This window comes from Salmo salar, chromosome 01, assembly GCF_965601325.2.
Source record: "Salmo salar chromosome 01, fSalSal1, whole genome shotgun sequence".
NCBI lineage: Eukaryota > Metazoa > Chordata > Actinopteri > Salmoniformes > Salmonidae > Salmo > Salmo salar.
In genome coordinates, this window is record NC_138291.1 from 164,519,415 (window position 1) to 164,534,002 (window position 14,588).

Consider the following 14,588-nt stretch of genomic DNA (forward strand, 5'->3'; position numbering starts at 1 on the left):
GTTGTAAGCAGCCAGCTGGCTTCATCTGGCTAGTGAGGCTCCAACCGGACCGGCTTATGTGTTGTGAAATTAGCCACAATAAGGATTATGCACAATACTGGAATTTGCGGTTTGCCTTCAAAATAAAAGTATGTCATTGACAGTGATGCAAATGAGTACAAATAGTAGAATTATGCCATACTTTTATTTTGAAGGCTAACCGCAAAGTCCACTATTGTGGCTAATCCTTATTGTGGCTAGCTTCACAAAGATGGGTCCGACCGCCATTAATCAAATAAGAACTGTTTTATAAATTAGGGTTATTTTAGATGACACCTAGCTATGAAACAGATTGTCGTTTTGCTATGTTTTTGGGGAAGAACATTGTTTGCATCCATGAGCTAGCTAGCTTTTTCATGACCAGCACTGTAGGTGCACGAGACGACTTTACCAGCATCATAGCATACGTATCGATGAATCGTTGTGACATATGAAATACAAGTGATAGTGTAATCAATGTGTAATAACTACGTAAAAAATGAATGAACGTGTAAAATTATCACGTGACGTGCATTCATATTCAGGCCCTGATTGGTCAACAAGCTTATATGACACGTCAAATAGTGTTATTTGACCCGTCAAATAGTGTTGTTTAACGTGTATCTTTTTTGACGCGCAAAGACCCAAACGGTGTTCCATAGAAAAGACCCAAACGGTGTTCCATAGAAAAGACCCAAACGGCGTTCCATGAAATCCTGGTTGAGAATGAAACGACTGACCAAATGAACAACGAAACAGCACAGTAAGTGAAAGAAATAGGTTTTGATTATGTTTTACTGGTAATGGGGACATACGTAAATGCCAACAAAATAACTTTTTGGTCAGTGTGGTGTGTGTGTGTGTGTGTGTGTGTGTGTGTGTGTGTGTGTGTGTGTGTGTGTGTGTGTGTGTGTGTGTGTGTGTGTGTGTGTGTGTGTGTGTGTGTGTGTGTGTGTGTGTGTGTAACATTTATTTAACTAGGCAAGTCAGTTAAGAACAAATTCTTATTTACAATAAAGGCCTACCCCAGCAAAACCTGGAATTGTGCGCTGCCCTATGGGACTCCCAATCACAGCCGGATGTGATAGAGCTTGTATTCGAACCAGGGACTGTAGTGACGCCTCTTGCACTAAGATGCAGTGCCTTAGACCGCTGCTTCCATTCATAACTACAGAAGCACTGGACTCTAAAACAAATGGAACACGCCCAAATGAAATAGCCCAAACAGTTCAGTTAGGATGTTACATGCCTACATTTAGAAATTAGGTGAAAGTTGGAACTGTCACCCTTGGCCATAAAAGTCTGGGGTTAACGGTCACAGGTCATGCTGTTTATGGTAGTCACTCTCATTATCCACATGACATGTTTGTATAAGGACAGGGAGAAAAATATTTTTTTACATTTTTGTTCTTGACCTAGGCCTACACTCTTAGAAAAAAATAGTTCCAAAACTGTTTTTCAGCTGACCCCATATGAGAACCCTCTGTGGAAAGGGTTCTACCTAGAACCAAAAAGGGTTCTTCAATCGGGACAGCTGGAGAACGCTTTTAGGTTCTAAATGGCACTGAAGGAGATGGCTGCCGTTTTACGATCCCGTAACCAATTGTGTATGTTTTTTTGCGTTATTTGTAAGTTATTTTGTACATAATGTTTCTGCTACTGTGTCTTATAACAGACGACAGATCTCTAAACTATTTCATCTGGAAATGTGACTCTGGGATGGAATTACATGGGGCATCAGCCAGGGTTAACGTTTCTTCTGGTCTGCAAGCCCCTGGAGAATGTCATAATGGAGTTAACCTCCTTTATATGATAAGATGGTCACTTAGATTATTAAAGGAAGAAAGACAATTGAATACGGAGAGAAATTCCCCAAAACAAGTGCACATACACTGCGTGTACAAAACATTAGGAACACATGACATTGACTGACCTGGTGAAGGCTATGATCCCTTATTGATGTCACCTGTTAAATCCACTTCAATCATGTAGATGAAGGGGAGACAAAAGATTTAAGTGCCTTTGAACGGTGTATGGTAGTAGGCGCCAGGTACACCGGTTTAAGTGTGTCAAGAACTGCAACGCTGCTGAGTTTTTCACGAACATTAGGTTTCCGTGTGTATAAAGAATGGTCCATCACCCAAAGGACATCCAGCCAACGGCAGGCCAGTGGTTGAAAATGGGTCATTGATGAAAGAGGACAAAGGAGGCTGGCACGAGTTGTGCAGAGCAACAGACATGTTACAGTTAGTCAACTGACATCCCAGTGCAGCATTGGTACCCAAAGACCCATAAAAGAATGCACAACTCGTCGTACCTTGACACGAATGGGGTATGGCAGCCGACAACCTGACAGACTTCCACTTCTTTCAGCAAAAAAACAATAAACTGTGGTTGGAGTCGTCTAAGGATAGAAAACACTGGACACTGGAGAATTGGAAAAACATCTGAAAAACAATCCTGGTTCCTGCTGTTTCAAGCTGATGGGAGGACTAAGGTATGGAGAAAACCACGAGTACATGCATCCATCATGCCACATGTCAACATTGCAGGCTGCTGGTGGTGGTGTGATGGCGTGTGGTGTGTTTTCATGGCACACATTGGGCCCCTTGTTAAAAGTGGATTAATGTTTGAATGCCACAGGATATCTGAACATCATTGCCAAACAGATGCATCCCTTCATGGCAGCAGGATAATGCCCCATGCCAGAAGGCTAGGAAAGGTTCCATCAACATGACAGTGAATTCAGCTTACTGCAGTGGCCTACCCAGTCACCATATCTCAATCCAATTGAGCATCTGTGGGATGAGATGGAATGAGCTATTCGCAGTAGAAATCCACTTGACACAACTGTGGGAAGCATTGGAGTCGACATCCCTGTGGAAGAGTCCACGCCCCGACGAGTTGAGGCTGTTCTGAGGGCAAAAAGGTGGGGGACTCAATATTAGGAAGGAGTTTCTAGTGTTTTCTATTTCCACTGTGTATATAATGTCGTAACATGGCAACCAGCCAGGCGATATATTTTCCATGTCAGTCAGAGGGAGCCCTAGTCATTTAGATTCCCATAATCTTAATAAGCTCTTTCTTATTTCAGTTACACACTAAATGGATCGTAGCAAGGAGCTATACACATACTACACAATTTTCTTTAGTACTTAAACCTATACTACTCAATCTCAGCTCTGAAAGGGGAAATAGGACAGTAACCTTTAGTGGTCATTATTTTCAACACACCGTTTTTCACTTCCCTTAGGAATTTGGTCAGGGCTGGTATGAGAAGGAGACAGACAAACACATACAGACATAGATACTCACATTTATACTCACACATTCCTATACGCAGACTGAGGGAGCCCCATTTCTGACGGGCCTGCCGATGGAGTCAGGGAGGGCAACACTGCTCAAAGAGCAGCAACTGAAGGTAAGTTTTGGCTGAAACACTACTCCACGTTGATCGAACACGACAGACGTCTATTCCATTTTGGTTCAACATAATTTCATTTTAATGACATGGACACAACAAGGCTTGTACGATATACCGTTTACTGGGGTATTTCGAAATTCCAAAGGTATGATTTTCAGTATCGCCTTGCGGGGGTGCATGCTAAGCCACTGCTTATAACAAAGTTAAGTATTGCTCTAAGAAACCTCATGAACCTTATTGTTTGTTTGAACAACGCTCATGCATCGATCGTTGTAATAGAGACAGTGCCGAGCTGTTGTCGGGTAAGTTAGTCTGTGCTGTACTGAGCTGTGAACGGGCCGAGGGTTTTACAGTTTTCACTCTGGTTTCCTGAGTTCCATTTCCTCTGCCGCTCCCCTGGCCTGGCCCTGGAGTTCCCCAGCATCCCCCGTCCTGCCCCGCCTGTTCCCTGCCATGGCCCCCCTATGGTTCACTTTACATTTAGGGCACTTCTGGGGCTGAAACCTGAGCCTGCTTGTTTTCTCTCTGTGAGTGTGCGGGGGGCGGGGATAGTCTAAATCCCTTCCTCTGTTGTCACAGAGGGTCTCCATTCTCCGCTTCCTCCTCTTCACTACTCCTTCACCCACCTGCCGAGTGGCAGTGTTATTAATGTTTCCCCCTCCCCTTCCTCTCTGACTCCCTCTCTGACCCCCCCAGGAGGCCTGCAGGGCGCTGAATAGGTTCACCTCTGATCTGAGTGTTCCACATTACTCCAAGGAGGAAATTAGAAGAGAAAGAGAGGAGTGTTGAAGAAGGAGATAGGGAGAACCATATTTCTCCACAGGAGAGGAGAACAAGGGACAAGGAGAGAGAGGAAAAAAAGAGGCCTGTGATTGAGTGAAATAAAAAGTATTGAGATGTGCAGGAAAAGGGTAGCAGCATCCTAATGATTTGCATGATATTATGGGTCCTTTTCATGGAGGTGCCTCCTCTTTCTCAGTCGTTCCTCTATAGGGAACTGCTCTCCTGAAACCGGTAGCCACCTCAACGATGACAGGCTATAAAAGTGAAACTTCTCAACAACGTTTCTAAGACTAATAGCAGAACCTTGACTCTACGATTCAATAGGTTTCTGTTTCAGGTCTACCGCCTACACTGAGCTTGTTAAGACAGGTGTCAGAGTGTCTGGTCTTCTACTGAGTTGGAGAGGGTATACTGTTGTTGAGGAGCCATACTGTTGTTGTGGAGCCATACTGAGACTGTTTGAAGCTACAGGCTTGTGTTGAGGAACTAACCAATAGTTCATTGAACTGAAACATTCACAGGATATTTCCTCTGAACTAATCATTGATGTACACCTACACATGATGAGCCTTGATCAGAAGCAAACAGGGAGAAGTCAGAAGAAGTGAGAGTGCTACTAGTGTTTCTCTGAAGCAGAAGTTACTCCTGGGCTCACATGCTGAATATTGTCTCTCACGCACCACCCGTGTTGCTTAGCAACCTCAAAAAGGAACTGAATAAATATTTATCCGATTTTAGATCGAATGACGGTGAAAACACACAAACAAAGCAAGCTGTTGACTTACAGATTGAAAAATTTAGATTTACAGATGTTTATTGGAGAGTAAGAATTTAAGATGTTTTCATGCAAGTCGTGTGTTTGTGTATGTCGTATGAGAACAGGATTTCCTTCAACGTTTCAACTAATCTCTGCGTCAGACCACAGAATGTTCTCTCTGTCTCGGTCTGTCTCTCTTTCTCTCTCTGTGTCTTAGTTCAAGCCACACTGGGCTGGGCGGGGTGTGGAGGAACTAGTCCCGTCTCCATGGGTAACAGTTTATGACACGTGCCAGACTCGGCTCTTACAATTCGCTTTTTCCCCTGTCTGACAATGATGAGATTACGGCATGTGCCCCACTTGCCAGATCCCTCCTTGAGATCATCCATCTAGTGTTTATGACCCTGGACCTCTGTGTCTGCCTTAGGCCTGAGGGGAAGACCGTTTCAGTCCATGTACTGATCTGGTTCAGTATCCCTGAAAGTATAGATCTCATGTTTGATGCATTTTCAATTGGTCTTCCCTTGAGTGATGAATCAGTACATGCTAATACTTTTCAGGGTTGATATCTGGGATCTGACATATGTCAGAGAGAGTGAATATTGTTAGCAATGAAATAATTCTTGAATCATTGCAGGTTGAATGTTGAGACAACACACTTGAGATCCCATATCCAAAACCAACTCATCCCTGCACTGTATGTAGGCATAATGATGTGTGTTTATTAATTATAAATAACCTAGATTGATGTGTATTGGGTGCAGCCATCATGGGTGACCACTCCTGACTCGTCATTTATTTCGCTCTCTCTAATGGTGAAGGCGAATGATTGGCTGATTGCATCAGTCAGTTCTAGTGCGAGTCTCCAATGGTGACAATTGCCTCAAGGTAAACCTATTCATTCTCCTGCTGTCAGGTGTTCTATAAGAGCCTGACAGGTCTTTGCCTTTGGACGACAGAGAGACAGCTAGCATCACTTCTCACTTACAAATGTAGTCAGATGGCCATGAAAAGGCAATTATGGTCATTCATCTGTGATTTTCTCCAGTCCAATACCAGAAAGGATGTTCCTCTTAAATGTTTTGCATCACCTAGCTAACACAAAGAAGAATAACACCCTCCCACTTTAACATTAGGCCTTGTTCCATGTTTCTTCCCTGTAAACTTTTGCATTATTTCCTCTTTTACTCTCAAGTCAGGTTTCACTACTGTTCTCTCTGTGACCTCAACCAGAGCCACCAGTAGGGAACTGTGAAATGGACTGGCCAGCTAATGTCAGCATTACATCTGGTGAATTGATCACCTTTTCTCTGTGATTTTTAAACAGGGTGGTATAGAATAAAGTGCTGGTTGTTGTAGCTCTGCTATAAACCGACTGCCAGTGCTGATCACAATCTTCTCATTAGCAACCCTTTTGAGAGAAATATTGGAACAGGGTACAAATGAGCTCAACATCTTCTGGAGTCTAATAAATATTAAATGAGCAGTGTGCCTTTCAGCCTGTCTGTTCTTTCAGCCTGTCTGCCTTTCAGCCTGTCTGTTCTTTCAGCCTGTCTGTTCTTTCAGCCTGTCTGTTCTTTCAGCCTGTCTGCCTTTCAGCCTGTCTGCCTTTCAGCCTTTCTGGTCTTTCAGCCTGTCTGGTCTTTCAGCCTGTCTGGTCTTTCAGCCTGTCTGTTCTTTCAGCCTGTCTGCCTTTCAGCCTGTCTGGTCTTTCAGCCTGTCTGGTCTTTCAGCCTGTCTGTTCTCTCAGCCTGTCTGTTCTCTCAGCCTGTCTGTTCTCTCAGCCTGTCTGTTCTTTCAGCCTGTCTGTTCTTTCAGCCTGTCTGTTCTCTCAGCCTGTCTGTTCTCTCAGCCTGTCTGTTTGCTCATATCGCCACCATCAGGTATTGTTCCTGTTCCTTCCTCACCCTTGACAGCACTTCATTACGCCTGGTGGTGTGTGGATGTTTCCTTTTCGGAGGAAACAGGACCATTGATTGGTCCCCTGGAAGGAGGAACTGTTGTTTCTTTGGCGTTGGCTTGGAGGGAAGCCATTAAAGTAATTAAAGTTAAAGTAAGCGTCCCACCTAGCCCATACAGGTTAAATGTCGTGCTGGATGGGAAATGTACGTTAGAAACAGGAAGTTGTTGCGATGCCCTGATAGTTCTGCATCAAGTTCTATCCTGGAGTGTTTCTAGAAATGTACTGTGAAGGATGATAGCGAAAAGAGAGAAAATTAAACCAGACCAGGCATGATATCTATCACATATCAGTCCACCACCATGTGCTCCCTCCCCAGTGATATAGAATGCAGGGAAATGGTCCAAAAGCTATTGGCGCACCTCCAAAAACAAATTAGACTCAGGGGCCAGATACTGGCTACAAGTCACTCTGGACAAATGTCGGTGTAAAGGGTTCTACGGCTAGAAAGCACATCTAGTGTGCCACTGATTTCACAGTACAAGTCTTTTATAAAAAATGTTTTGATAACATGCCTACCAGATGTGCTTGTATGAAAGAGTGAGGACTCTGTACTTTGGAAGGCAGGTGAATTTAATGGCCATTTGATGTGAAGTGATTCAGGGCTTTAATGATTTGGCCCAGGCCTATTTCTTGTTTCAGTTCATCTTCATTGTCTGCTAAGTATCCTTCCGGTTCTCTGCTGCCAATGACTGGAACAAATTCCCTCACTAACTTTAAGCATCAGCTGTCAGAGCAGCTTACCGATCATTGCACCTGTACACAGCCCATCTGTAAATAGCCCACCCAACTACCTCATCCCCATATTATTATACATTCTTTTGCTCCTTTGCACCCCAGTATCTACTTGCACATTCATCTTCTGCACATTTATCACTCCAGTGTTTAATTGCTAAATTGTAATTATTTCGCAACTACGGTCTATTTATTGCCTTTACCTCCCTAATCTTACTACATTTGCACACACTGTATATAGATTTTTCTATTGTGTTATTGACTGTACCTGGTTAAATAAAGGTGAAATAAAAAAGATTATAATAAAAGTAGCTGTGTGAGAATGAACCATATCCTTTTAGGTAGATCCAGCATACATTGCTTCCCCCGCCACACTTCTCTCTCTTTCTCTTGTTTTCCCCTCTTTCTCTTTTTTTCCCCCTCTTTTTTTTCTCACTTTCAATTCAATTCAAGGACTGTATTGGCATGGGAAACATATGTTAACATTGCCAAAGCAAGTGAAATGGATAAACAAAAGTGAAATAAACAATAAAAAGTGAACAGTAAATATTACACTCACACAAGCTCTCTCTCTCTCTCTCTCTCTCTCTCTCTCTCTCTCTCTCTCTTTTCCTCCTTCCCCCTCTCCTTCTTTCTCTCCATTACTCCTCTTTCAAGACTGCAACTGGTACAGATCTAATGCTCTGATGAACTAAATAGATTGTGTGTGTGGTTCCGGGGGGTTCACTAAAGGCTCATGGGGGAGGTTTTTAGTGAGGAAAAGTGGGTTAATTCTAAAAATGTATTAGATTAATGCTCTATTTTTGCATAAAAATGTATAACCAGATGTCAGTCCGTGTTAGATTGTAAAGCAGTGTAGACCACACCCCAACACACAGTCTCTGTAACACTATGTGGCCCGAAGCTTTCATGTCCAATGTTCTCATCACTGCAGATCATCTTCCATCCAGAGCCTAATTAACAGCCTGTCCCTGCCAACATCCATTTCCACAATGGTTTACTCTTTGACACATACCCATGAATGCAGCTAGTCTTCAAATAGCCCCATGGAAGTACAGTAGAGTTTGACCACACAAACATAATGTCATCTTATCCCTCTATGCACATACCTACCATGTCTCAAACCATATCTGGATAGACGCAGTGTACTGCCAGATCATCCAGAGGAATTGTTAAATAGTCACCACTACTCGGCCTCCGCCCAGTACCCTGCCCTGAACTTAGTTACTGTTACTAGCCGGCTACCAGCTGGAACTCTACCCTGCACCTTAGAGACTGGTGCCCTATGTACATAGAGTCATGGAACACTGGTCACTTTAATAATGTTTACATACTGTTTTACCCACTTTATATGTATATACTGTATTCTAGTCAAGGCTCATCCTATATAATGACTGCTGTACACACATTTTCTGTTCATAAACAGTCCATACTGTCTTTACACACCATTATATGTATATATATTTATATAAATATGTACAGATATACATATAATGTATCTTCCTGTCACTGACATTGCTCGTTTTGATGTTTTTAATTTTGTATATTTTTATTTATAAACACAATCAGCAAATCTGTGTACATGACCAATACACTTTGATTTGAACATGCCATAGTGACAGCTAGGAGGCAGAGTAGTATGCAACCAAAACAAAACTCCTTTATTTGGTGGTTAGATGACTGGTGATTTAAGAGAATATCTTTAATCATGGACCGGTACATGGCTAATAAACAGAAATGTCTCGACTGAATTAAACTTCTCTCTGTGTGCGTGTGCGAGAAAGAGTTGCTTCTTCACGTGGTCTAAATCAGCTTACAGGCCTATTTACTGCAAGCAGAAAAGCAACTGGAAATATATGAGCTTTAGGACATGTCCTATATACATGTATAGTGTAAGAGATGGAGTAGCCTACAGATGTAGGATCTTAATTTGAGCCAGTTTGCTATATCAGGAAAATAATCCTATACAAAAGGAAATGTGAAATATTATGTGGATTATAATGAATGGACATTTTTGTAAGAGAAAATCAAGTCTGGAATTTTAAAGTGGAAATTACAAACTTCAGAAGCCTTTTTAAACCTAAAATACACTACATGTTTTCAATTTCATTCATCGCAGGAAAGTTCTCCTTGAACAGGGTGATTTAAATGAAGATCCTACATCTGTAGCTACCCTGGTCTTGTAAACTTAACACAGAGTACTGCTATACTGCCCCATCTCAACACTTTAACCTTTATGGCTGCAATGGCCATTTCTTTCTGTGTTTATTAACATACAGACCATGTGGTTACGGCTGTTCCGTGCTGCTACGTGATGTAGAGAGAGATATTATGCCGTTAGTTTAATATTTATTTACTTTGTTGGAGTGTTGACTTAAGAAAAACATGGGGACAGACACCATACACTGTCGTGTTTACCTGGACAGTGATTGCATCTCTACTTGGAATAAACTCAGCAATAAAAAGAAACGTCCTCTTACTGTCAACTGCGTTTATGTTCAGCAAACTTAACGTGTAAATATTTGAATGAACAAAACAAGATTTAACAACTGGGACATAAACTGAACAAGTTCCACATACGTGACTAACAGAAATTGAATAATGTGTCCCTAAACAAAGGCGGGGGTCAAAATCAAAAGTAACAGTAGGTATGGTGTGGCCACCAGCTGCATTAAGTACTGCAGTGCATCTCCTCCTCATGGACTGCACCAGATTTGCCAGTTCTTGCTGCGAGATGTTACCTCACTCTTCCGCCAAGGCACACGCAAGTTCCTGGACATTTCTGGGGAGAATGGCCCTAGCCCTCACCCTCCGATCCAACAGGTCCCAGACGTGTTTAATGGGATTGAGATCCGGGCTCTTCGCTGGCCATGGCAGAACACTGACATTCCTGTCTTGCAGGAAATCACGCACAGAACGAGCAGTATGTCTGGTGGCATTGTCATGCTGGAGGGTCATGTCAGGATGAGCCTTCAGGAAGGGTACCACATGAGGGAGGAGGATGTCTTCCCTGTAACGCACAGCGTTGAGTTTGCCTGCAATGACAACAAGCTCAGTCCGATGATGCTGTGACACACCACCTCAGACCATGACGGACCCTCCACCTCCAAATCAATCCCGCTCCAGAGTACAGGCCTTGGTGTAACGCTCATTCCTTCAATGATCAACACGAGTCCGACCATCACCCCTGGTGAGACAAAACCGCGATGGTGGGTTTGTGCCCATAGGCAATGTTGTTGCCGGTGATGTCTGGTGAGGATCTGCCTTACAACAGGCCTACAAGCCCTCAGTCCAGCCTCTCTCAGCCTATTGCGGAAAGTCTGAGCACTGATGGAGGGATTGTGCGTTCCTGGTGTAACTCGGGCAGTTGTTGTTGCCATCCTGTACCTGTCCCGCAGGTGTGATGTTCGGATGTACCGATCCTGTGCAGGTGTTGTGACACGTGGTCTGCCACTGTGAAGACGAGCAGCTGTTCGTCCTGTCACCCTGTAGCGCTGTCTTAGGCGTCTCACAGTACGGACATTGCAGTTTATTGCCCTGGCCACATCTGCAGTCCTCATGCCTCCTTGCAGCATGCCTAAGGCACGTTCACACAGATGAGCAGGGACCCTGGGCATCTTTCTTTTGGTGTTTTTCAGAGTCAGTAGAAAGGCCTCTTTAGTGTCCTAAGTTTTCATAACTGTGACCTTAATTGCCTACCGTCTGTAAGCTGTTAGTGTCTTAACGACCGTTCCACAGGTGCATGTTCATTAATTGTTTATGGTTCATTGAACAAGCATGGGAAGCAGTGTTTAAACCCTTTACAATGAAGATCTGTGAAGTTATTTACATTTTTACGAATTATCTTTGAAAGACAGGGTCCTGAAAAAGGGACATTTCTTTTTTTGCTGAGTTTACATGCAGTATAGGCAATCTGAGCCCCCCAGCGTTGGGTGTATGTATAGTGGCTGGCATGAGGTCGGCTTGAGGTGGATTCTTACTAGTGTGTGATTTGATCCTTGCTCAGTGGTGGGAATTGACCCTGGTCCTGGACTGGGATATTAGGAGGTGGTAACTAAGATTGGGAGGTTGCCATGGTAACAGGAGAAGCTCCTCTACTAACGTTACTCTACACATCTTTCTTTAACCTTCAGTGAAATGCTATGGGCTATTTATGAACAGAGGGCTCAAGTCTGGTCAGTGGTTACAAATCCTGTATACGTCAGAGATTTCACCAGGTGCTATTTTAACCAGCTGCAAGACAACAAATCCTTGTGTTATGCATATGAAATGTATACACTAGACTAGACACGTCACTGTAACACATAGCTGAAATGCTCTGAAGGTTTTCCTCGCCCGCTGTGGTCTGGGTCTGCATGGGCCTGGTGTTAGTGGCCTTGGAGAGGGATTGAGTCCTGCGCCAGACAGGGGCTGCGTCTGAAATTAAATTAAAATTACATTTTCAATTTAATTGAATATTCAATTTCAATATTTATATATTCAGTTACAATATGGTAGATATTGCATTCATTGTCTGTATCAAGCATACGAACTATAATTTAAATTATAATATTCAACTTCTTAGATCCATTCAGATTCATTTTCAAATTCAGTTCTCTAAATTCAGATTTAAGACCAGAGACAACATCCTGGTACTTTGCCAGCCAGGAAAGGTAGAAGAGAACATATATAATCAAATGCTCTCTGTGGTAAACAGAAGCTTCTGGTAGTTTCTGAAACCAATGTAGCTTGTTGAATAACTTGTGTAACCCCCAGGTGGTAAGGGTAGGCAACAACACATCTGCCATTTTGATCCTCAACATGGGGGCCCCTCAGGGGTTCGTGCTTAGTCCCCTCCTGTACTCCCTGTTCACCCACGACTCAAACACCCTCATTAAAGTTTGCTGATGACACAACAGTGGTAGGCCTGATCACCGACAACGATGAGACGGCCTATAGGGAGGAGGTCAGAGAGCAAGACAGAGGAGCTGTTCGTGGACTACAGGAAAAGGAGGGCCCGAACACGCCCCCATTCAAATCGACGGGGCTGTAGTGGAGCAGGTTGAGAGCTTTTCAAGTTCCTTGGTATCCACATCATCAACAAACTATCATGGTCCAAACACACCAAGAAAGTCGTGAAGAGTGTACGACAATGCCTCTTCCCCCTCAGGAGACCGAAAAGATTTGGCACAGGTCCCCAGATCCTCCAAAAGTTCTACAGCTGCACCATAGAGAGCATCCAGGCCGGTTGCATCATCGGCTGGTATGGCAACTGCTCTGCATCCGACCGTAAGGCGCTACAGAGGGTAGTGCGTACGGCCCAGTACATCACTGGGGCCAAGCTTCCTGCCATCCAGGACCTATAAACTAGGCGGGGTCAGGAAGGACCAAAACATTGGCAGAGACTCCAGTAACCCAAGTCATAGACTGTTCTCTCTGATACCGCACAGCAAGCGGTACCGGAGTGCCAAGTCTAGGTCCAAAAAGCTCCTTAACCTGTTATGGTTAGGGGGCAGTATTTTTACGGCTGGATAAAAAACGTACCCGATTTAATCTGGTTACTACTCCTGCCCAGTAACTAGAATATGCATATAATTATTGGCTTTGGATAGAAAACACTCCAAAGTTTCTAAAACTGTTTGAATGGTGTCTGTGAGTATAACAGAACTCATATGGCAGGTCAAAACCTGAGAGATTCCTTTACAGGAAGTGGCCTGTCTGACCATTTCTTGAACTTCTTTGCCCTCTCTATCTTTTACAAAGGATCTCTGCTCTAACGTGACACTTCCTACGTCTTCCATGGGCGCTCAGAGCCCGGGAAAAATCTGAATGTCGTCATCCCAGCCCCAGGCTGAAACACATTATCGCCTTTCTCAAGTGGCCGATCAAGGGACTGTGGGCTTAGGCGCGTGCCCTGGCCGCCCCCGTCTTTGTGATTTTTCCTCTGTTTGCCGAAAAGGAGATTCCCGGTCGGAATATTATCGCTTTTTTACGAGATAAATTGCATAAAAATGTATTTTAAACAGCTGTTGACATGCTTCGAAGTACGGTAATGGAATATTTAGAATTTTTTTGTCACGAATTGCGCCATGCGCACGACCCTGATTTACCATTTCGGATAGTTTCTGGAACGCACGAACAAAACGCCGCTATTCGGATATAACGATGGATTATTTTGGACCAAACCAACATTTGTTATTGAAGTAGCAGTCCTGGGAGTGCATTCTGACGAAGACAACAAAGGTAATAACATTTTTGTTATAGTAAATCTGATTTTGGTGAAGGCTAAACTTGCCGGGTGTCTAAATAGCTAGCCCGTGATGCCTGGGCTATGTACTTAGAATATTGCAAAATGTGCTTTCACCAAAAAGCTATTTTAAAATCGGACATATCGAGTGCATAGAGGAGGTCTGTATCTATAATTCTTAAAATAATTGTTATGCTTTTTGTGAACGTTTATCGTGAGTAATTTAGTAAAATGTTAGCGAATTCCCCGGAAGTTTGCGGGGGGTATGCTAGTTCTGAACGTCACATGCTAATGTAAAAAGCTGTTTTTTGATATAAATATGAACTTGATTGAACAAAACATGCATGTATTGTATAACATAATGTCCTAGGTGTGTCATCTGATGAAGATCATCAAAGGTTAGTGCTGCATTTAGCTGTCTTCTGGGTTTTTGTGACATTATATGCTAGCTTGAAAAATGGGTGTCTGATTATTTCTGGCTTGGTACTCTGCTGACATAATCTAATGTTTTGCTTTCGCTGTAAAGCCTTTTTGAAATCGGACAGTGTGGTTAGATAAAGGAGAGTCTTGTCTTTAAAATGCTGTGAAATAGTCATATGTTTGAAAAATTGAAGTTTTGTATTTTTGAGGAATTTGTAATTCGCGCCACGCCTATCATTGGATATTGGAGCAGGTGTTCCGCTAG

General features: G+C 43.2%; 1 protein-coding gene across 24 annotated transcripts in view; it reads left to right on the forward strand.

The window, feature by feature from the left end:
* Positions 1–14,588, forward strand: part of LOC106568736 (formin-binding protein 1) — a 115,231-nt gene that overhangs the window by 6,934 nt on the left and 93,709 nt on the right. For 4 of the 24 annotated variants that reach the window (XM_082955799.1, XM_045692432.2, XM_082955797.1 and 1 more), the window contains exon 1: positions 3,171–3,439. The exons of 1 other annotated variant lie outside the window; for it this stretch is intronic. In XM_082955799.1, coding sequence (XP_082811925.1) covers positions 3,395–3,439 — 45 coding nt within the window. In that variant the 5' untranslated portion in view covers positions 3,171–3,394. Of the gene's footprint in view, positions 1–3,166; positions 3,440–14,588 lie in introns of those variants that run through there. 19 more of the 24 variants (XM_045692422.2, XM_082955814.1, XM_082955817.1 and 16 more) reach the window with 8 other exon arrangements.